The sequence below is a fragment of the Rhododendron vialii genome, chromosome 5a, assembly GCF_030253575.1.
Source record: "Rhododendron vialii isolate Sample 1 chromosome 5a, ASM3025357v1".
Classification (NCBI taxonomy): domain Eukaryota; kingdom Viridiplantae; phylum Streptophyta; class Magnoliopsida; order Ericales; family Ericaceae; genus Rhododendron; species Rhododendron vialii.
The window spans coordinates 13108601-13132490 of NC_080561.1; the positions used below are offsets into that span (position 1 = coordinate 13108601).

General features: G+C 37.3%; 1 protein-coding gene and 1 long non-coding RNA gene across 3 annotated transcripts; one reads left to right on the top strand and one right to left on the bottom strand.

The window, feature by feature from the left end:
- The first annotated feature begins 712 nt into the window (after positions 1-712).
- LOC131326256 (uncharacterized) lies at positions 713-4555 on the top strand. Its single transcript, XR_009199949.1, has 3 exons — positions 713-1128; positions 1264-1340; positions 4007-4555. It is a non-coding gene; the product is annotated as an uncharacterized LOC131326256 (long non-coding RNA).
- An 869-nt stretch (positions 4556-5424) lies between these two features.
- LOC131326993 (leucine-rich repeat receptor protein kinase HPCA1-like) lies at positions 5425-19884 on the bottom strand. Of its 2 annotated transcripts, XM_058359935.1 has the most exons (19): positions 19367-19884; positions 17945-18065; positions 17766-17837; positions 17456-17530; positions 17290-17361; positions 16964-17125; positions 16769-16843; positions 14763-14834; positions 14588-14659; positions 14415-14483; positions 14172-14246; positions 12964-13035; positions 12673-12807; positions 11987-12465; positions 10784-10939; positions 10551-10687; positions 9237-9456; positions 7806-8041; positions 5425-6115 (listed from the first exon to the last, which is right to left on the bottom strand). In XM_058359935.1, the coding sequence occupies exons 1-19, from the start codon at positions 19464-19466 to the stop codon at positions 5642-5644; spliced, it is 2874 nt and encodes a 957-aa protein (XP_058215918.1). In that variant the 5' UTR covers positions 19467-19884; the 3' UTR covers positions 5425-5641. The 2 variants fall into 2 exon arrangements, with proteins under 2 accessions (XP_058215918.1, XP_058215919.1); XM_058359936.1 differs by lacking the exon at positions 17766-17837.
- Between the last annotated feature and the right edge of the window lie 4006 nt (positions 19885-23890).

Sequence of the window (23890 nt, forward strand, 5' to 3'; positions counted from 1 at the left end):
AGGCAAGAAACAAAGACAATATAATCTGCCAAGTTTTAAAGAAAATACTAACTTTCAACTCGAAATTCCCGACAAGTGTAAAAAAGCAACCGCAACCATTGATATCCTAGAAACACGACAAGCAATGCCATATATTTAAGGGTACTTTCGGAGTGTATAATAGTAGCAATGAACACAATTACTTGCAGCTACCCACGGTGGGGGATACAATGAATTATCACTTGACATATTTTCTTCTCCACATATCCAAGTCAAAAACTGAAGCTGGGTAGTAGACGTGCAAGATTTTAATTATTAACTTCTTCAAAGTAATGAATAGCCTTTTTTCTTACGCTACGAGGAGGCTATAGCCTAAGAAGGGCATTGTGTCAAAACTCGAGCACTTCGTTTTTTTTTTTTTTTTTTGCCAATTGATAAAAAGATTTCTATTTGTACCTGCATCAAAGAAACATCTAGCATGACTTTCATACAATTGCAGCTGGGAAAATTCCCTTGTTAGGTTCTCGGAACATTCATGGATAGGGCATATTTGCCGATACTAAACTTTTTTTTTTTTATCCACGATACTATATTGGATCATAGCAAAAAATCCGCGAACAGATACTACACTTTATCTTAGCCAAAAGATTGAGAACAGATACTACATTTGATTTTAGCCAAAAGATCGAGAACAAATATTACATTGATCTATTCTTTTATTTGCGATATATTAGGCAACCCAATTGTTTAAAAAAAAAAAAGTTTTGAAAGTTGGGAAGGAACACACGTTACACCCCCAACCCATAAACCATTTAAAAAAACCCTGGCTCGGCAACGGTGGTCGATCTCAGTCTTTCAGTCAAAAATTGAAATCTAGCTCTCTTAGTTCTCTCTATCTCCTTGAATCTCTGTCTCCTTTCTTGCTCCTTGGCTTTGGGTCCTTAAAAAGATGACGTCGAGACTCGAGAACCCAGTTGGCAATCGTAGTCATGGAATCGTGAGGACTAAGGAGATTGGTGATGCAAAGATAGCCGAAGTTGACTTGATAGCCGAACGATTTCTTGCAATGCAAAGATATCCAGTAGGCACTCGGCAGTCGCAATCATGGAACCCAATCGGCAGTTGCACAATTTCTTTCCTCTCGTATTGGTAAAGTTACTCCTTTACTCGTATTCGTTCGTGGTTCTTTCCTCTGCTATATTCTTCTCTCTTTGTTTAGGAATTAGGACTTGGGAGTTAGGAACACGTATTTGTATTTATTTGATGTCTCTATTTTTTGTGCAGAATTGGGGAGTTGTTGGTAATATGGTCGGCAGATTACTGTATGGCCTTCTCATTTCCCGTGGCCAACAGATTTGTTGGTAATCTTCTATATAACTATAATTTATTTATTTTCTGAAAGGCCTGCTGTTTATTCTCTATTCTTGAATATGGTATTATACCTCATCCTGGATCAATGGATCTTGTAACGACCTTGATTTTCGATAAATAAAAATTTCGTTAAATATTTGAATTTTTCTTAATTACTTGAAAGTTACTTTTAAAAATTCTTTTTTAATCTCTATAATCCGTCATAATTAGATTTTAGTCCTTTAAAATTATATTTCTTGACTAGAAGTCCTACATGGCAAGTAGGATTCATTTTAACCGATTAGTTGGAGGAACCGAACTACCAAATTACCTAGTTATAATCTTCTAACCCTAGATAGACCTTTTTGACCATCTTTGAGCCTTATGAACCCCTCCCAACCCTAATTAAACTCTTAGGCCATTAGAGGTAATCATTATACCCCATGACTAGTCATTCAAGCCCATACCTATCTTCTTTATTTCTTTACCCATTGGTTGATAAATGCTAAGGAAATTTTTATCACTTGGACAATAGACATTAGAAATTGCCAATGAATGTATTGACTTTCAAACTAGCCTTTAATCATCCTAGAAATTGACTACAACCTAGCCTAGGATTGACTAAACATGGGAAGACTACAGATTAGCCTAGCCATCATTTCTTTCTTCCTTGCAAGACTTACCAACCTAGGTTATAATTATCTAGGATTGCCTTTAAGTCTTAGAAAATCCCCATAATTACCTATTCTTACACCTAGATTGGACAAGACAAGTCATGGAAGACTTGGCATGCTTTCAAAGCATGACATGACAACTCAATGGAGCAAAATCCATGGGGTAAAGAGAGAGGGAGATGGCCGGCCAAGAGAGGGGAGGGAGAGCCCAACATTTTGGCTATAAATAGGACCCCATTCTCACCATTCAACCCACACCTTCATCCTCCAACTTCTCTCTCTAGAAAATCCTTGTGTTCTTACTTTGTTCTTCCTTATTCTTGAGTGTTCTTGAGTTCTTCCTAAGTTCCTCAAGAAACTCATCCTAAACCATCCTTTTGATCCATAAAGTTTAGTAGTTTTAGTCACGAACTAGTTTCGAGAGAAACCTTTCTCTTTCGAAGCTTACCGTAGGAAGTTACTCCATCCGACTTACTTATTCTCTCCGTAGTCGTCACTACCGCTAAGAAGAAAGGTAGAGTCCCTTGTCCACTAAACTCAACATATAGCATAGAATCGTATGTTGGAAGTATAAGTAGATTCTCCGTATATAAGGTTATCTGTCACTTATAATGTTTTGAAATGCATGATAGTTAACAACTTATTTTCGCTAATGGAAGTATGAGCATGTTGGAATAATTGAATTTTACGCTAATAAACATATGTTGTTTTGAACTTCCCACAAAGAAAGAAAGAACGACTTTCGAAAGATAAGACTTTGTCGTTTGATATTCGTATTTGGATCTTTAGGACGGTTATAAGCATATATGCATGAATTGCTTGTATTACTTGTCTTGTTGTAAAGCATAAGTGATTTTCACTCCAAAGGCGTCCGTACATGTGGCGTTATGCTTTAAGTGGTGATTTGAGCATAATTAATAACATTGAGTTGGATGATCTTGCTAGTTTAGTTTCAAGATTACAATGAATGATTTATGTTTACTTCCGTGAAAAGTCCTACCACAGAGTCTATGCATGAAAACGTGACACGGAAATCGAGAAAGTTAGAAACATGACACCTAGGATGTGGTTAATGAAAAGGCATGTTTTGGAAAGGAGAAATATTTTGGAAACCGCAATGTGGCCAGACATGGTAGCTCATTGTGTGATGTGTGTTTTTGGGTGTGCCAATGGGAATCCGGCGCGGCGGAACTATTGTGAGGATACTTGGGAGACCGGCGCGGCGGAACCGAGGTTGGGTGAGTAGCTTGGTTATCCGCAGAGAGGAGCCAATGCAAATTTTGTGTGCCAATGGGAACCCAGCACGGCGGAACCATTGTAAGGATACTCGGGAGACCGACCGAGGTTGGGTGTGTAAAATGACGATTTTGAAAATGTTGATATGATTATGAAATGTGGAAAATGGTGACACGGTCTACGAGGAGTCGCGTAAGAGAAACTCGAAAAATCATGGACACCAACATTATTTTGGATAATGAATGTAGATGTGTCATTGTTAACTGTTTTGTCGAGTATGTATGAACTATATGAAAATCATCGAATTTGTGATCGATTGTTTGTAAGTTAAGGGTTAGTGGATATGGGTTATTCTATTGAGCTTTGAGCTCAAGGTGTTACCTTTGGTAACCCTGACATATTATATCAGTGGCGACGCTGGTATAATGTGTCAGACTTGGTAGATGAACAGGGTGAGTTGCACACCTTGGAGGCTTTTGTTCGAAGAGCTGGCTAGGATAGAAGAGCAGGCGGAGCTGTAGTTAGGAACCTTAGTTTCCCTTCCCTTGTGTAATAAAAATACTCCCATGGGAGTTATGATGTAATAATGAGCCAGACTCTATTAAGATTTTCAATGAAATTTCCTATTTAACGTTCCCAAAATTCGGGGCGTTACAGATTGATACCAGTGGACATGTATTCGAATTAGTAATGTTTCTTACCAAAAATTGTTCTAATCAGTAATTAGTATCGTTTACAATTCTAACTCATCTATTCTTTATTCGCAGATTGATTTGCTCAGATTTTGGAAATTGTTTATTTGCTCATTCTCGTCGGCCACTCCGGTAATACTGTATTTTTTAATACTCACCAAGGGAGAAAGTGGGATTCTCTTGCATCCCTCCTTATCATTAATGTATGAATTTGTTTTTTTGCGATGCTTGTCAAGGGAGAAAGTGTGATCCAATGGCTCCCCCCTTTTAATTACTTCGTATTGATTAATCCACTTAATGGTTAGTTTTTTTGTATACTCTCTATGAGAGATAGTGGAATTCCCTTGCATCCCTCCTTGACATTAAATGTGTGAATTTGTTGTGTTGTGATGCCTGCCAAGGGAGAAAGAGTGATGCAATGGCTCCCCGCTTTTAACGAGAGTGGAGTACTGAGATTTGATAAGGTGGATGAGGGAGTATTAGGCCGGATGGAATGGGCGTGGTGTGCAGGGTGGGGCCCCCTGTTGGATGCCGACATCTCTGGTTCGAGCCTCTTATTGGTGCCTTGTTCCTCTGTAATAGCTGTTCAGCTTCCATTGATGCCGTATTGCTATGTTGTTGCTAGTCCTCAGTGTTGGTTATCTTTTGGTCATCTCTGGCCGTGACTATTTATTTTATTTCCTAGCCTGGCAGGATGTGCCAGGTAGTAGTTCAATTTCATGATTATTTCTACTCGTATCACTTCATATTATACCCTGTTGTACTATCCTTCCGCTTAGATGGATAGTGCAACGGGGTTATGATCTCTACACACATCACTTTTGTTATTTTATTTACTCTACCCTACTCTCCATGCGGGTTATGCATGGGTTATCGCACTTTTTTCACTCTTCCTTTTTTTTCTTTTTCTTTTCCTCCTGGGGTATATCCCTTGTAGGCTGTACATTCAATTAAACTCTTTTTAATTTCAAGTTAATTTACCAAAAAATAAAAAATAAATGTAGTAGCCTTAGGTCTGCACTCAAATTCGATACTAATGTCTAATAAAAAAATAATACCCATCGGTTTAAGGGCCCAACCCATGTTTACCCAAATGTTCAACTTTAATTATAGAGTTAGTGCCCGGTGGAAACCCAGCATCCGGCTCAATGAACCGACAAATTCCACTGTTCATTGGCATTGGACCAAATTAAAACTAAGCCAAAACTCCGAATGAACTGACTCAACGAATTGATAATGTACTTGACAACTTGAGGCAATGAAAAACAATCAGGAAAACCAGGAAAAAAAAGGGAAGAAAACACCTTCACTTCATTATTTTTCCTGTCTTTTCTTTTTTCACAATTTATCCCTTCTCAAATTATCTCCTGTATAAAGTCTCTCCATTTGGCTAATCTGTCCATACTTACATATATAAAAGGGAAAAACTTCCAGGGAAAAAAAAAAAAACTTAATTAGACTAAACTTACAGAATACACATGATAACAGAGATATTCAACCGAAAGGAACTCTCATGCAATAGCCAAATTGTTCCCTACTCAAGTATACACTATGTTCCTCCACAAAAAACAAAAAAAAAACAAGAATATGGGACAATTATCTTTGGTATAAATTTGACCGCAGATTGGTGAAAAGAAAACGATTCAAACATATCCCAAGAATTTTCCTGTGCTTTTTTGTCCGAGAAATGCATATGATCCAAACGCAGTTTTAGTGGCTCTCTACGTTGAAAGGCAGAGAACCCATGCTATAGTGGAAGGGGTCTTCACCACTATAAGGACTTTGAATGTTCTCCTCAGTTGAATAATCTGATGAAATGGTGTTGGCCGATTTGATTTTGTCGAGATTCATACCAGCCATCTGAATGATGTTTTCAATTTCTCTCACCACCTCACCCATCGTTGGCCGCCCGGCTCCCGAGTCGCTTACACAACTCATTGCCAGTTCCACAAACTTCTCCAAACCAACAAGATGTCTGTCCAGATTTGGATCAAGAACCTCCTGAAGATTGCTGTATGGATCTTCTGAGCCATCCATTGCCTCATTCACTACTCTCACAATGTGCTTTCCGCGCGCTATTGGTGCTCTTCCCGTTACGAGCTCTAGAAGGACGACTCCAAAGCTGTAAACGTCGCTCTTTTCAGTCAACTGTTGAGTCATGTAATATTCAGGATCCATGTAACCCTACATAGAAAGAAGAACAAGTTAGGAAGAAAGAAATCAATGACAGTATTTCGGCTCAAACAAGGAGTTCAAAGCTTTCACCAAAATTTAGATAACTTGACGACGTGCTTGAATCTTACTTTGTAGCAGGGGCGAAAAACGTAAAGGAACAGATGAAAAAGGTGTTCAGATGTTGATTGATTGAATACATTTGTCCCCTTCATTTTCTTTTTCTTCAACAAATCCCTCCACAAATCTGATGTCTAAACAAAGCTTAAGAAACTCGAACATCGAGCACTAAGTTTCATTAAAATGTTTTGGTTATTGAGATTCAAGACAACCAACCGCACCAACATTCAAGACCAGTACAGCCTGTACAGGTGATGTAGCACCTTGTCGGAGAACGAATCCGGCTCCTCTCCAATCTATACGGAATTTGAGGATCCTCCAATTCTAATTCAATGGTCAGGATTACCCTAGTAACTCTAGCCTCAAAGCTCATCTGGCATTCCACGGGCACCCAATTACTCCTCAAATATTTTCAAATTACATAAGCGTCTTCCCTCCCGTTAAACCTAACTCTTAAAGAAATTTTTTTTTATATAGCTCATGTTTCGCCATTTCGGTTATCTTATGTTTTTTGTGAATTATCTTGTTGTAGTAAAACTCCACAATTAATGACTCTATGTCAATATGCTTCATGTGCAACTTATAGTAATTAGTTGCTTTATAATTTTTTTATAACCGGATGTTTGGGCCAACTTGTGCGCACCTCAATTAATTCTGGAGTTCTAAAAGCAACGATCAGGTAAAACCACCAGTGGCCCCAAGTGATTTCAACATTTTTACATGAAAAACAACTACAATGAGCATGCAACATCGTGCAAAGATCGTGGAAATACATTAGTATCAATAAAAAAAAATTCTTATGAGCTACATAATATCAACAAAAGAAACCTGGCCGAAAGAAAAAAAATTACTAATATAACATTAGTAAAAAAAATTCTCATGAGCTATAGCCTATATATTATTATTAGTGGGAAAAAAATCCTCATCAGCTATATATAAAAAATAATAATCCTTTCAGAGGCTGGTTTAACGGGGAGGGAAAATACTTATGTAATTGGGGAATATATGAGGAGTAATTGGGTGTCCGTAGAATACTATATGAGCTTTGGGGCTGGAGTTATTAGGATGATCCTGACTATTGAATTAGAATTGGAGAGGAGCCGGACTCTTGGAGGACATGGTGTTTCTATGATCTGTCCGTGAGTGTGTGTGCATGCACATATTTAGCTAATGATATATTGGATGACCGATAGCTTTGATTTAATAGGAAACAAATTGCTTCTGGCATCACTTTTGTTTCGGAAATATTCCTTGGGACTTCATATGTACCTCACAGAAGTCAATGTGATACTGTGATTCTGATTCCTAAAAGCTTTCGACCAACCACATGCTCGACGCAAAGGGTTTGGGTAAGATACGCCAGTAATCGATGTAATGCATGACAAAAGATAAAGAATATGAATCCACTTCGGCTGCAAACCAAGCTAATGGTATATGCAACTTTCCATATGATCTTGGAGATCTAATAGCTGAAAATATTGGCTATGACTTCAATCATGTTAGCCTAGTACAGTAGAATGTAAATGCTAGCCCAGAGTTTTGAGGATGCTAGCCCAGAGTTTTGAGGATTTATAGAACTGACCAATGTCCCTTTGACTTGAGTGGTGACATATCCCTTTTCAATATCACCCCTGAGTTTGGATAAACCAAAATCAGCAACCTTTGCAGTTAATTGATCATCTAGCAAGATGTTATTTGATTTGATGTCCCTGTGTATGATAGGAGGGTTGGCAAGCTCATGCAAATATGCTAGACCTCTTGCCGAATCAAGCGCCACGCTGAGCCTCCTCATCCAATCCATTTTCTTTCTCTCCTTCCCTACAAACAAAATTCATGCATCATCACTTGAGATCTGAATTATGAACCTTGATTATGTTCCAAGTCCTACGTCACATGTATCCTTCAAATGTATTAAGTACCCGTTGACTGACCCTTGTTCCTCGGATACGGCTATGGGATCAGTGTTGGACAATATGTCAATGACTTAGTAAGAATATTTGCTAATTCAAATTTGACGGGAGCTATGCATAGAACTCCTATGATATGCAGTTCTATGCATAAAAGGGTCCAAGGCAACCAGTAAATATTATTTAAGCTAGAAAATATTATTTATATCAACTTTTTGAAATATTCCGGCGTGTCCTCTATCTGTATCAAATACATTTAGATAAAATCCGATACTTGGACACATACCCACACTCGACATCCGTAGCTCATCACATGATAACGATAAACAAAAAGGTCTAAAACCATTAGTTTTCAGTTCTTCGTACCCCGACCGAGGCTTAGCTAGACATCAAGGCTTAAAATTTTGTCTGATGGGTTCACTTTTGTTTTTTGAGCCAGAGAGTCGAATTGCATGAAACAAAACCCTCTAAATAAAACAAATTATGAAACTGTTTTTTTATAAAACTAAAGTCTAAACTTTAACAGTTTCAGGAATCTAAACCATAACTTGTACGTTGTATTGACTCCAAAGTCTATAGTACTAAACAAAAAGATTAGTTTGGCCTCAAACAATAGCCCGAGCATACAATATTGAACCTGAGATCCGCGTTTGCAAACTTTTACACTCAAATTGATGGGGTCACATGAGAATTTCAATTTTTTGATAACCAAATGCCTAGACCAACTTATGTGCACCTCAACTAATTCTGGGGAACCATAAACCCACCGTCCACTAGTAACGATAAAAAAATTCCACGATTGACCTGGGTCCAGTAGCTATAGCTACCACCACGCCTATGCAGTAGCATATGCTACGTACATAGGTTGAGGTTCCAATAACAGGACACTTTTCCTTACCTGTTCTGGCATGCTACTTTTGATATATTACCAAAATAATTCCACTTACTAGAGATAATATATATATATATATATATATATATATATATATATATATATATATATATATATATATATATATATATAGTGTCAGAGACTAATCGAGGAAAGACAAGCATCACAATCTTACTAAGATTAGATACAGAAGCCAAGAAATGAAGGGCAGTACCTGCAAGGTTTTCGTTTAAAGTACCATTTGGAACGTACTCATAGACCAGCATTTGTTCACCTTGCTCGTAACAGAAACCGACAAGCTCGACAACATTCTTATGATTAATTCGTGATAGAAGCTCGATTTCTGTTTTGAATTCAAGAGCACCTTGCAACGATCCCTGTTGAGCTCTTTTGATGGCAACTAGTTGCCCAGAGGCAATAGTTCCTTTATACACCTGTCAACATGCAAGAAATCCAGAATCCAAAGCTTTTAAGAACTCCATAGTGCAGCATTAGATATAAGATAAATATGAAACTTATTTTTTTTCAAAAAAAGGACAAGAGGAGAGTAATTTATCTCCTTTTATTAATTAATAACACCTTTAGGAGGATTTTAGATAAAATGACCAAGAAAGAGGAAAAAGGCATTTTTGAAGGTTTAATTATTGAATCGCTTCCCAATGGTATGTTACGGGTTCTTTTAGATAAAGAATGATAGAGTTATGTTAGGTTAGGTTATATTTCAGGAAAAATCCGACGTACTTCTATACAGATATTACCAGGAGATAAAGTCAAAATTGATTTAACTCAATATGATGACACACGAGAATTTTGAAAATCCAGCACTGATGTATTAATTTGTTAGCAGAAAGATACAAAATGTGTGTAGGAGTTAAACCAACGTTATTCTTTTTTTTCCAAAATAAAGGCTAATAAGGCACAATCTCCCATTGGAAATTTCAAAAATAACTAGGTGAAGAGAAAATAGGTCGAATATTTTGAGATATTTTAGAATCTCAAGACAATGCCAACTTCACTCCCTATTTCTATAGTCTAACTCCTTTTTTAGTATTACTTTTTGCATGTGAAGTTACAGTATTGTCCTCTCTTTTTTTGGGTGCTTGGCTATAGTATTGTCCTTTGATACGTGGAAATTCCACCCATGAATGGACAATGTTGTAACTTCACATGAAAGAGGACAATAATAGGAGTGCAATTACAAAAAAAAAAAAAAAATGGGAATTGTGATTTAGTTTCTGGCGACACATTATTCCTCCACTACGACATGCCCGGCAAGAGAGAGGAAGACGGAGAGAGAATGATTATATCGATAAATAGAAACCAAACACATGGTTCCAACCTTTTTCTCTACAACCAATAATGATCACATCCTCTCAATTGAACATTTTGAATCTGAAAGTCATATGGTGTTAAAAGTGGCTCAAGTTAGGCCTAGGGCCTGAAAAATCCAAATCGCTTGCGTACGAAGGAAAAGAAGAATAGCATAAACAACACAATTTTAAGCAATAAGATGTCATGAAGATGATACCTTCCCATAGCCCCCAGCTCCAATGACATTGGCTTCTGAAAAGTTGTCCGTGCATTTCTCAAGTTCTTCAAATGAGAACAGTTTCGCTCCTTTCAGCTGAGGAACGTCACCACTTGTTTTATTGGATTCCCAAGAAGCTGCATTTGTATGGCATTTGAGGGAATTAGTAATCTAAAAAATTGCATAACAATTAGTCAAAAATGGCTTTGTTCTAGTTTAATTGGTGATCTCACCGAAAGGATTCTGTTCACTCGTTCTTTCAACTCTTTTCTTTTGACGGTAAGCATAAATTCCAACCCCAATCAATAGTAACACGAGCACTGAACCACCAACTGCTGCTCCAGCAATAATGCCAGCATTTGATGACTTGTTTGTACTGGAAGGAGCATCTATACAAGAAAATAGATGAATAGATCAATGTACTAAAAGTTGTTAGGCGTTAGTCGGGCGGTCGGCCACCTTCGAGGATTAATCGGTGCATATTAATAATCGGCCATTAATTGTTAGTCGGACCTAATCGGATAGGTCCCGCTAGCGATTAATTGCTGATTAATTCCTTGTTTTAGAACACTGGAATAAATAGATAGGCCCAAATAAACCCAAGGCCAAAAGTTTGTCATAGTCAAGGAACAAAATTACGTTCTGTTTCAATCGAAACGGTCAAAACGTTTTGTTTCGCAGGGTTCTGAAATGAACACTGGAGTAGATAGATAAGCCCAGGGCCAAAAGTTTGTCAAAGTCAAGGAACAAAATTCAATCGAAATGGTCAAAACGTCTTGTTTCGCAGGGCACTGAGATGAAATTGCCAAAATCACGAAATTTCAGTGTTTCCAGCAACATACTGGAATGCACCGAATATGCTGAAATTTCTATGAAAAATATGGAATGGTGAGTTTTTTAAACTCCTATTAGAAATGTCCAACAATGACATTTTCATATGTTTTCGCAAATTCTTTTGACATCTCGACTATGTTCCGGCTAAGTTTTCAAAATGCTTCCGAGCCGTTTCCAATATGTTTGCTCTTCCAACCTAACTGGAACAACATACCAAAACGAATTTTTGATCCATTTAGTTAAACATAAATTGAACCTAACTTAAAGATGACTCCTTTTTCTATTTGATCTTATTTTATACTATGTATTTAATAATTAGTTTTGGCTATTTTTTTCTGTGATAATTCAATTTGCCTCAAAGAGAGGAACGAGAGAAGTAAAAAAATATTGACCAAATTGAAAGATAAAACCTCAAATGTAGACAAGTAAAATAATCCAGCTTTATGATAAATTTTCTAAACTTTTTTGTCCAAAATTCTTTTACTTGATCAGTCGAGGCAAATAGAATAGTGAAAAACGACAGTAAAAAGTTCAATAATTTTAATAATAAGCTTTTAAAAAAAATTAGTCCCAACTCAGTGTTATATAAAACTTCCATTTACCTGCAAAGCAACAATAGTTTTCACTAATAAAGAAGAAGGGACCGAAATAATCTTTGATCTGAAAAGGTTGGAGATTGAGGAGAGTTCCAATGCCAGAAACTGCCGTACGATTAAACTCATCTTGGCCAGAAGGGAAGATTTGGATTGTGAACTGAAGGTAAGAATACATGTCGATGGTTGGATCACTAACGGCAACTGAATCTACTGGAAGATGACTGGACAAAAAGGCCGACATCAGAGTACCCACAAGGAACTTGGAGTAAGTGGAGTTTTCCAAATTGGAGAAGGAGAAAGATATGAAGTGCAGAGTTCCTGTGAGAGGAAAGGCGCATGTGCAATTCGGGCTTAGTACTTCATTTGAACTGCAAATTGTGGTTGGGCAGTAATTTGATGGTATGGAACTTGAGGAATTGGAATTCTGAGCTGAGCAATAACTTTGTGATGCATTAGTTCCATTACAGATTGGGTTACCCGCCAATCTGCATCAAGTAATACAAATAACCCCCGTGAGGAGATAAATATGTTACTACACTGGTAAAACATGAGATAGACACGCACAGGTGACTTCATAATGGAGGAATCACACTTTTTTGTTAAAATGAAGTGAAAGTAACTTCTGAAAGGTAATTGATGAGTCTCCAACTGTTAGTACTTGTGAAAATTGTATACTCAATAAAAGGGCTTACATTACATCTGCAGTTGATCCTGTTGCTTTTGTATAGTTCGTAATCACATTGTTTGTACAATCAACGAGCGTCAGTTCACTGTTAGAGGTTGTGGCAACATTCAAGGTTCCATTAAGTTGGTTGTTACTCAGTACCCTGTCAACATACATTATCAAACAATCAACTAATGCTCCTTAGATCTGTATCAAAAAGATATAGACTCAGTGTTGAACTACATGCTTGTATCATTTAGAATACTAAACATTGACAACAATAAAATCTGGTGCTTCTTAGAGATTTGAGGGAACTCACACAGTCTGCAACTGAGGAAGGCTGAAGAGATTGACTGGTATATGTCCTTGAAGTTGGGTGCGTTCCATCATTCTGTTAGGATCAATACAAGCTTACATTATTGCACTGAACTCTAAGAATTTAATTAAATTACTAGTGAATGAACAAGGAGAGGCCCGATTGTGTGTGCTGTTTGAGAAAGACCAAGCAGTAACTGATGAAACCAGAAAAGGCACATGACTACAACTACGAAGAGATGCACCCCCAAATGATCTGTCCATTTTCATTTGTCCATCTTTCCAATTTGTGATGTCCCCTAATATCTACTTTAAAAGGTCAAAGCACCAAACTCTGTTGTTTTCCAATTACTCCTCATAGATGGTTACGAAAACTCCTAAAGGTGGGGGATACAGGGGCAATATTAGAAAATAATACTTTTTGACGTGAAAGCAAAGAGAGACTCACACATAAAAAGTTGAAATTCTCAAATGGGACTTAGAGAGTAATACATTTTCACAAAAAAACAAGAGAAACTAGAATGGGGGGTCAGCTTGCATAGTATCACATCATTAGCTATAAGACAACAATCGAGTGAAGGTAGAAACCAAAGAATGCTAATCCATTACATTAGTTCGAGTGCCCATGAGTTTGGAGAGTTTCAACATTAGATTAGGCATGTATTCAGAGAGTTTCAACAGTAGATTAGGCATGTATTCAGATTCTGATGACAAAAAATTTGCTTTATGAAAATGCTGTCAGGCTAACCATAATTGATAAGCAAATATAAGTGATCAAGACGCAACATATTTGTAATTGCTTTGCTGTAAAAGCTAATTGCACATCATCAAAGACAACAGGGAATATATGTAGAGATCAATTCCTTCCTAGAAAAATACTGGCAGCATGACAAAATGAAAAGATGTCTCAGAAGATTTAAAAAGTTTGGCAATATGAAACATAAACCAAAGACGGCAGTAAGGAGTAACATGTTTCATGTCATGATGCCACAATTCCATGGAGAAGGTCAGCAAGAACATGTTTAAGGTCTCAAGAACCGACACAACAGACTTAAAAAAGTCCCCACTAGTTTGGATATGTTTTCAATTTAATGTATCTCATCACAGATGCCTGCACATGTTAGTATGCATTCTCCATTCTGTGCATCTGTATGGGGGGGGGGGGGGGGGGGGGGGGGGGGGGGGAAGAGAGAGAGAGAGAGAGAGAGCTACAATGTCGTCAAAGATTGTAGGCTTGTAAACCATGGAGGAGCACTTGATGCGTCGAAACTATTGTTGCTCATGTCCCTGCATTAGAAAATACAAATGGTCATGCAAGTTAACAAAAACAAATAAATTGAAAAGAACGAAACGAGCATATAGTTTTGAGAGGAAAGAATTCTACAAACTACAGGCTAGGTCGTCTTTCTCTACATCTGAATATACTAACTCTACTAAGAAATTGCACCAACTTACACATAGTTAAGGAGGTCCATCCCTGTGAGGTTGGGCAGAACTCCAGTCAGATTATTGTTGGCCAAGTACCTGAAAAGGGATAACAAAAACCCTTTCCATGATTTGATTTCAAATTCCCAAATAACACATAAAACCAAAGCCTATGTTGGAAACTTTTCTCTTTGTCTACTTACAGCTCACTGAGACTTGTAAGGTAGTTTAGGTTTGCAGGGACAGAACCATTAAGTGAATTCCCATTGAGGCGTCTGTTCAAAAAGCAAAACTCAAAACAAATCGGAGACTAAAGAGAATATGTAAGGCCATAAAGAAGCTCAGTATATTTTCTATAGTATGTGACGAGATACTCACACCACCTCCAAAGTTTGCACATTTCCCATTTCGTAAGGGATCCTGTCAGTAAGTAGGTTGTTGTCCAAAATCCTGCTCAATACATGAACATGAATTATATGAATCAAATTTGAGCCTACAAAAAAATGTCCAAACTTGAAATAAGTGGAGAATCTCATACGCAGAGTTGGGAATCCATTTCTTAATTTCCTCTCTCAACAAAACTGAATCAAATGTTCCCCTTTTAAGTCATAGTATTATAACTAATGACAAAAGTAATTTGTAGTTGGTCGGAATGCGGATCGGCCATCCACGGCCCCCAAATTAAACCGACATCCAACGCCCATAGGCAACCAAAAGGAATGCCCCACCTCGAGCTTTGCGAGCGGGCCGAGGTGTCGGATCGGATCTTGTAGGATCACACGAGGCTAGGTCAGCGACACCTTAGTGCGGAGCTGTTCGGTTTGGCCAAGTTACATCACTCTTGGTTCAGTCACGTGCCGCCAGACAGCGTTGCACACGGCAATTGTCATGCATGATGTCAATCCAGGAAGCGGTTATCCATGACATCATGAGAGGCACGAGCTACCTTGTAGGCCGAGGCAAGAAACTCCGTATATAAGGTAAAGTACTGATGCAGGGCGTATTACGAAACAAGATCGAACGTGCAACAAGGACAATCACAAACTGGAAAGATAATGAGAAAACTCTCTCAGACTCTATGTCATTCAATATTAATCAAAAACTGCCTTAGCCCGAAGGCTTACAACTTATTATATAGGAAGAAACCCGAACCCTAATTGATTCGCCCGAAAAGGAAGCCGAATCAATTAACAACGAAAAATTACTAGAAAAGGAAAATTTCGGAATAATAACAAATCCGAAAATATAGAAAATTCTAAGACTTCTCCAAAAAGAACAGACTGAAACGGACTTTCCTATGAAAAGTTATAAGCAAAACAAATCTTTCCTAAAACGGTAAAATCGCCCATTCGGAGGTCTAAACGGCCAAAACAGGCTAAAAAACACACGGCACATGGCCAAAGGGGATGTGTCTGGACCGTTGGGCTGTTTCCAATCGAACCTAGGTAGGCCCGACTTGTAACTCCGAAGTCGCATATTTACGATTTTGCCACTCTAGGCTTAAATTGCCTAAAGTGGTATTTCTCCTCTATGCGCACCGCATCAAGTACTGAACCCTAGAGAGGTGCGCTGGCCTCACTCACTGTAACGCCCCAAGCAGACCACTGGCCCAGTACCCTGATTTTGATCCACAAGCCACACTACATGGCCCAAAAGCTTAAGCACAAGGTACTAGTAGTAGCCCACAAGGTTTGTTATATGCCCAAGATCATCCATGTAGACTTCCGATGTGGGACGGGGTGTTACAATCTCCCCACAGTTATTGCCAAAGTTTATCCCGCTGTGATTATCACCTCTAGAAGTAGTAAATGAGCCTAGACAGTATCCCTACTCTTTCCCAGTTGATTTTAAGTTAGATGCTTTAAGCAATAATTAAACATTAAGGTAGGTAAGCTAAGAATGATGAATTTATACCAATAAGCAATTGAGGGAACCTATTCTGATAGAGATATTCAGTCAGGTTAAAAAATGAAAACGGAGTAACTGTCCAGAAAATAAGGAGGACTTTAAGATATAGAACCACCGCAGTCCTTAATGGTTAAGTAGCCATCTTTCTAACAATGTCTTTTCGGGGCTTCAAAAGTTTATGAAGGAAATCAAATACCATTTCAGCATCGTAAACTCATCTTTTCAAAGGAATTTCAATAACTGGTGTTACATGACAAGGCACTATCAACTTAATATTGTCCAGTCATCATGTAGAGAATAAACAACAACAGAATACAAAATGAACTATTCGTCTATCTAGGCTACCTAGTGCACTGATATAAAAAGTAAGACAATGGAATGGAGTATATTTTTTCTGGCCAAAAGATATAAAGTCACCTGGTCATTCAAGTGATAAAACAACTGAACCTTTTAATTAGCCAATCCAAGAAACTTACACATGTATCATTTGCATGTTTGGGTTAAAAAGTTGAGATGGGATGCTGCCAACGAGCTGATTCTGTCCGAGATGACTGTCAATAATCGAAAAGGATTTGCATGACACAACAATACAACTATATATGCATTTGGAAAGGACATTAAGAACACCGATAGCAATTAGATTCGATATTCCAAAGACAGTAAAGACGTACAAGTGCTTCGTATTAACTAGCATGTCCAGACCCGTTGTGGTCCCTTTGGAGATGGGAATTGTTCCATTTAGCTGGTTAGCGGTTACATCTAGCCAAATAAGAATATTCAAATTACCAATGGAATTCGGAATTGGTCCGCTGAAGTTATTCGAATTCAGAGATCTGCAGAGAATGTGGAAAAAATAATGGTTCAAGACATTTAAGATGACTGAATTTGGAATGAGGCAGGGAAACAAAGATAGATGGTTAATGCCTTCCAGAAGGAATCGCGTAATTTCGCACCCTCCTTAAAAGACTAGACACATACACCAGAGTGGATTTCTTACAAGTAGGTCAACTGCTGAAGAGATCCAATTGAGTCTGGAATTAAACCAAAGAAACTGCAACCGATCAGCATTCTGTGCGAAACAAAAAGCAAGTCATCAAGGTAAGGAGTGTAACCACACAAGTTACAAAATTGATAGTTCTAAGAAACAGCTAAAATTTTCTTACAAGGTAGAAAGATTAGTCAAATTCCCAATTGATTGTGGAAGAGTTCCTGTCAGACCCTTATTGTTAGATAGATCCCTGCAAGAAAATTTCAATAAATAAGGAAATAGTTGATCTCTTTCATTCCTTTGAAAAGAATACAAAATAAAAACAGCTCATTAAGCTAGGAACTTCTATGATATTGCGTAAGTAACTATACGCGCACTGACGCAAGTATACCCATACTGCAGTCTAAGAAATGATGTAAAGAAAAATGAATATGGCACATTACATGCGCAAGAATCAAAAACAAGATCAAAATAAGAAGACCTACAGATATTGCAACGCAGATAATGATGTGATGTCATTGGAAAAGTAACCATTCAAATTTGTCCCTCCTAATTTCCTGAAATTAGAAGTTGTTATATTAAGATCAAGGATTGTGAAGGCTGGATATACAAAACCACTTTTAGAGCATTAAAAGGTTCAAGTAATATGGCACCAATGCATTACAAGGAGGTCACGCGTGAATTGGTGCATGAAATTCCTTCCCAGCTGCCGCCACAAGGGTCTGACCCAACCCAGTTGGGTGGCGTGTTCGTCCAGCCAGACATGAGTGATTTCAGAGCAAGAACTGCATCAAAAATCATTATTAGTTCCAGGTCTTCATCATCAACAACCCAATCCTCATGTAGAAACTATCCCATTCATCCAAGAAAAAGCCAAAAAAAGAAAAAGAGGAAGAAATTGTTGGAACTGTAAAGAAAGGAATACAACCATTTTAACCCATCTCCTGAATTTTAAAGACTCTACTAATACCGAATTGCAACGCCAGAAACTATCCCTATATAGCAGAAACCGATTTATGTTGAGCAAAGTTACACTTTTCTTATAGTTAACTAAGAGTTCTCTAGTTCCAACTACCGAAATAATCACCAACCGCATAGTCAAGACTAGCTTATCGTACTAATAATTGAGGTTTGAGGAGCCAATTTCTAAGTGGTGAATCACAAGCCATATGACAAATGAAAAAAAAAAAAAAGTCGTGGAATATTTTGTAAGAATAGGAATTCTGCAGCAAATCACAAGAAGCTGTTCATAATCAGCAAAACCGAATGCTCCAGCGGTTGGATGCTTGGAGCAAATTTGGATGTCCAGCACTGCTTCATTCTCCTCTACACTGTTTGAAATCTACTAAGCATCACAATGGTCAATTAACAGATACTACGAAAATGGGAGCCATCGGTTGGTCTCCGCAGGATTAGTTCAAGTATTCAAGAAATATATCGTTCCAAATTCCAACAAATATTTAGTACAAACATAAAGTAAAAGTCAAACTACAATGTCAATGTGGCTTCATTTATGTTACATGGACTTGGGTTCTAGTATCGGGTATGGGTGCAAGTTCAAGCATCGGACCTTCCTAAACTTGAATCTTAGGATACTCAGATATGCGTCCCCAAATTGGGTATGGGTACAGGGACAAGTCCTGAATACGTAGCATATATAGCATAAGTTTTTCAGATTGTGTATTTAAACAAGAAGGGGTTAAGAAAAATATATTTTTGCTATTTTCTGTCCGTGTGAGACTAGAAATATCGCTTTTCTAGCTAATTCAACATTAATTTTTCTGTAAATATCATGATGAGTAGAGGATTCGAGTTTCAAAATGGATAAAGGTGTCGGACATATCAACACGGGTACTTAAACCAAAATGAAGGATCTATGTAACATAGGATTCATGTTCTTTAACACAACTTTAACTCAAGAAAAGCTATGTATAAAACAAATAGAGCATGTCAATTCCCACGAGACACTCATTCACAAAACATACACGTCCCGAAACATATATAGAAGCCTAAAAAATAGAGAATGGAAAACTACCATGCCAAAAACACTTCACTGACAATAATAAATTATTCAAGGCAAACTTACCATCAGCTGAATTCGTTGATGCTGCTACAATCAAAACTTGAATTGAAATCAATGAAAGGAAGACCTTAATCTTTGGACCCATTTCCCAAGACACAATCATTTTCCTTTTTTAGAGTTCAATCCCAAGAAACAATCAACTGAAATCTGAGAAGAGGGCAAGAAATATTTGGTTCTACTAGATAATGAAGGTGGGTATGAAACAGGAGCACTTGCTGTTCGATACCAATGCTGGGTAAGGAATTCTTCTTAAAAACTGCAGGGCAAAATACCCATAAACTATCTATCATTGACTTCAAATCAGGTGTGAAGCCAGAGATTTCAGATCCAGTAGGCCAAACATGTCGGTAAAAATATAGCCAAAAAACCCACCATTTGAATGAAACAAACTTGGTCAAATACATAGTAATGACCCTATAATAAGCACTCCCCTCGATCATATCCAACTCCTTCAGAAAAAAACGACGACTTACCGATTGCGTGAAGGGCATTGTATATACTTTTTTTTTTTTTGTTCGTGGGCAACGGGCGTCCGGGCCAGTGTAACTTACGCGCATCCCAATCCCAACTAATCCCCTCCCGATCGATTAAATGCAGGCCATCTGCACTGAGAATTACCCGGTCGATTAAAGGCAGACCATCTATGTCAAAAATTCACAAGGCCCAATCCCATTAATTATACCGTAATCAATCATGAAAAACAAACTTATCAATCAACCGGACTTCGGCTAATGGTATTGTATATACATACAAGTACAAATAGGCCGGCAAAATTTAAACGATATGTAGTGGGCCAGTGGGAAATGTTTGTATGAAAGCTGTGTGTTGTCGGGTTTGCTTATTTAGTAGGATAATAGGTTTGAATTCGTCATTGGCAGAGCGTGGGAGGTTGGTATTTGCAGCCATTAACTCTGAAGAAAGCTTCCCTCTCTCTGTCCTTAGGTTTGAATCTTTCTCCTCTACTTCGGCATCTTCATTTTTCTTGTGCCGATCAAAAACAGAATAAAATTAAATCTTCCATTTTTTTTTTCTTTTTAGAGAACTATAGAGTATATAGAAATATCATAAATACCCATTTTCTTCCTAAATTGGAGGTAACAAGGTCAACGAAGATAAACCAATAAAATTAAACTAGCAGTGTGCCCGTGTCATGCACTAGAATTTCCAAATAATAGTTTTTTTACTCGACACACTTGCAATATAGGGACCACAAAAGTCAACATTGATTATTGCTAATAAATAAGTAGTATTTTAATCTCAATGGCGTTGTCAAGGCATGAGCATTGGGAATTTGTTTTTTTCCAAGTCTTCAGGTTCAAAACCTCTCTAGTGTTATCAACTCATTTAGGGTCAATCTATACGGGACTATATCCTAGCTATATTGGGCGCCTCGCTAGTGAAAGAATGGATTGGTCGTGCACCTAAACACTTGAATAAATGGGAGGTGGGATCTGTCGCACCCATGTTTCTCCTCGTGAAAAAGAATTTCATTTTGTGTCAAATTCCTCTCTCTCCTCATCTTTGAGTGTGGAAGACATTGACTCTCTTGTGTTTTTCTCGTTTACAATTATTAGATATGATTAGTTTGGCTTTGTTTAAGATTTTTGTAATGAACTTTGTTATGTTGCCGCTGGGCTATAACTAATATAATCTTTTCAATTTTTGACAAAAAAAAAAAATACAAAATCTTTGATTGTGTTGATTGACACAGCCATTATTTTGTATAGCATACAATACCATTCTAACAAAGAAAAGAAAAGAAAATTAGTCATTTAGAACCCTCACAAATAAACAGTGATCTAAGTAGGACATGAGATCAAATGTAACTGAAAATTAAGTTGGACGAAATCCCAGACGCCCTTGCCAGTGAAATAGTAGAAAAGACTCCCCAACAAATACCGTCTCAATAGCCCACATTTTTTTGTAAAATTGCTTCATAACTTGGATGATCTCCCATACAAATTTTGGAGTAGTAAATCGTAGTTACCATTTCTACACCTTGGCACTGCCTCAAAATTTATCAAGTAGTTTGTTGGGAGAATTTTTCATAAGTCCACTATACTACTTTCCAAACCCACTAAGTCCATTTCTAAATTCTATAACCTTCTAAGTCCACTAACCTATTAGTAAATATATAACAACCCTAATCAGTCTAATATACCCCTCCTTTCAAAAAAAAAAATTGCCCCGTTTTTTTCTCAATCTCCGTATTTTCCTCCATGTCAAATATATCCATTTACTCCCATTACAAAACCCGTCCACCCTCCCCCCCCCCCCCCATTTCCAAAATGAACCAGAGGGAGAGGGAAAAAAAAAGCCATTGACCCAACGAACCATACTGAGAGCCCTTCATCGTCGTAGGGCTTCTTCGTCGCCGGTCCTTCTTCGTCATCATCAGCCCTCCTTCATCGTCGCCCTCCTTCGTCAGTCGCGATTGTTCACCAACGATCGCACCTGTTCACCCACGTTCATCTCCATTGCGCTAGTTGCCTTTGATTCGCCCTCGTTTCAGTCAGACGCCGTTCTTCGCCTTCGTTAGATCTAGTCGCCTTTGTTTCAGTGCTAGTCGTCGTTCTTCGCCTTCGTTTCTCCATCGCCTTTGTCAGATCCTACAACGCAATCGATACACCAGGTATGTTTCTCTTCGTATATATGGTTATAAACCTAAGTTATTTGCCCTGTGATTGAGGGTTTTGTACACAGCATCCTGGGGAAAATTTATGATTGGTATCCATCGACTCTGAGACCCTGTTCTGAGTAGATTATGTTTCTCATCGTATATATGGTTATATAAATGGTTTGGCTCAGTTAAATTAGGGTTTTGATTGCGAGTAGATATAGTTATATCAAACTCTAATCGGTTAGGTATTGGTTAAGTAAAGATAGGGTGTTGATTGTGAGTATATATGGTTATATCAATCTTTGATCTGGTATGGTATGGTTGAATTAAGTTAGGGATTCGATTGATAGTATATATGGTTATATCAATGTTGGTAACTGAGTACAGTTCAAGGTATATATAGGAACTCATTAGTAAAGCACAATTGGACAGTTAATAATATATAACATTATATGTGACTATTTTATAAGTTTATATATGGTTATATATTCAGGTCTATAAACCGCTGCGCGGACCAATTCAATAACGTAAATATATATGGTTATATATGATATACCGTATCATTTTCATTGTATTGCAACAACATACAAATATTACATGTTCCATATTAGTTTTGATAAAATGTTATATATGATCAGTAGACTTGCGGAAGGTATATATCATGTTTTCACCTTAAATATATATGGTTATATATATTATATAATGTTACGTGTTTTATTAATGTCTTACTGGCTTTGGAATGTTTTTGTACTTTTGTTTAACTGCTGTTAGGTAACATATATGGTTATATGTTCAAGTCTGTTAGGGCCGCTGCGCGGACCAATTCATATCGGATTGTCTACTGTTATTTATGGTTATGGTAACATATACGACTATATTTGAATGCTAGTGTTTAGGTTATACATGATTCTTGAATCTACTTATATTACCATGCTAGTGTTTAGGTTATATATATTTGCATATGTTTAACTCTGTGTATCTTTGCAGGAATGAGAAAACCAAATCAGAAAGATAAAAAGTTGGTACCTGTGGAACGAACATATAATGTCCCGCCAATAGCAAGGATAGATCCTCCAGCACGGATGAACTGATGAGATGGTGATAGAGAAGGACTGAGATGGTGTCATTGGGACAATTTTTATTTTTATTTTTTATTTTTTGTGGGGGTTTGAACAAACTTTGTCTTCGATGGTTCGAACATTAATGATGTTTCATTTTGAACAAGTTTTGACTTGCCCACTGACTTAGGTCGTACATTTTGGATAAATTGAAATTGATGGCGTGTTAAAGTTTGATACTGCATTGTATATAATGTTAAAATGCGAGCTGATGAATGAGTATGTAACGTAAAATATAAGTATCTCACATTAACTGTGAACTGATGAACAAGTATATAATGTTATATATCGTTATATATGTACAATAACGTTATATTGACATTATATAAGGTTAAACCTAAACAACCAAAATCATTTTAGGTTTGCATCCTTAATATCGTTATATGTGGTCTTCTGTCATGAGTGAATGAGTATATAACGTTAAATGCGAGCTGATGAATGAGTATATAACGTAAAACGTAAGTATCTCACGTTAAATGTGAACTGACGAACAAGTATATTACGTTTGGATGTAAACGTGGAATGTTATATGTTCTTGTATTATAATAAAAAAAGATTTCAAAAACTCATATAACATTAAATGTGATCCGATGAATGAGTATATAACGTAAAATGTAAGTATCGCACGTTAAATGAGAACTGATGAACGAGTATATAACGTTATATATGTACAATTACGTTATATACAGTGTATCAGAAAAAGGAGAATCTTCTGTCGCTTTATTCCAACGTAACTGCTGGGATTTCAAACGTAGAACGGATAATGGGCTAAAAATATGGGATTTGAAT

What these genes read in the sequence shown, in the direction of transcription:
- LOC131326993 (XM_058359935.1), bottom strand. Translation starts at nt 19,466, where the DNA reads ATGATTGTGTCTTGGGAAATGGGTCCAAAGATTAAGGTCTTCCTTTCA. An exon ending in CTTCAGCAGTTGACCTACTT is followed by an intron (nt 17,126 to 17,289) that starts GTAAGAAATCCA and finishes CATTCTCTGCAG; the next exon opens with ATCTCTGAATTCGAATAACT. An exon ending in AAACTATTGTTGCTTTGCAG is followed by an intron (nt 10,940 to 11,986) that starts GTAAATGGAAGT and finishes TTTCTTGTATAG; the next exon opens with ATGCTCCTTCCAGTACAAAC.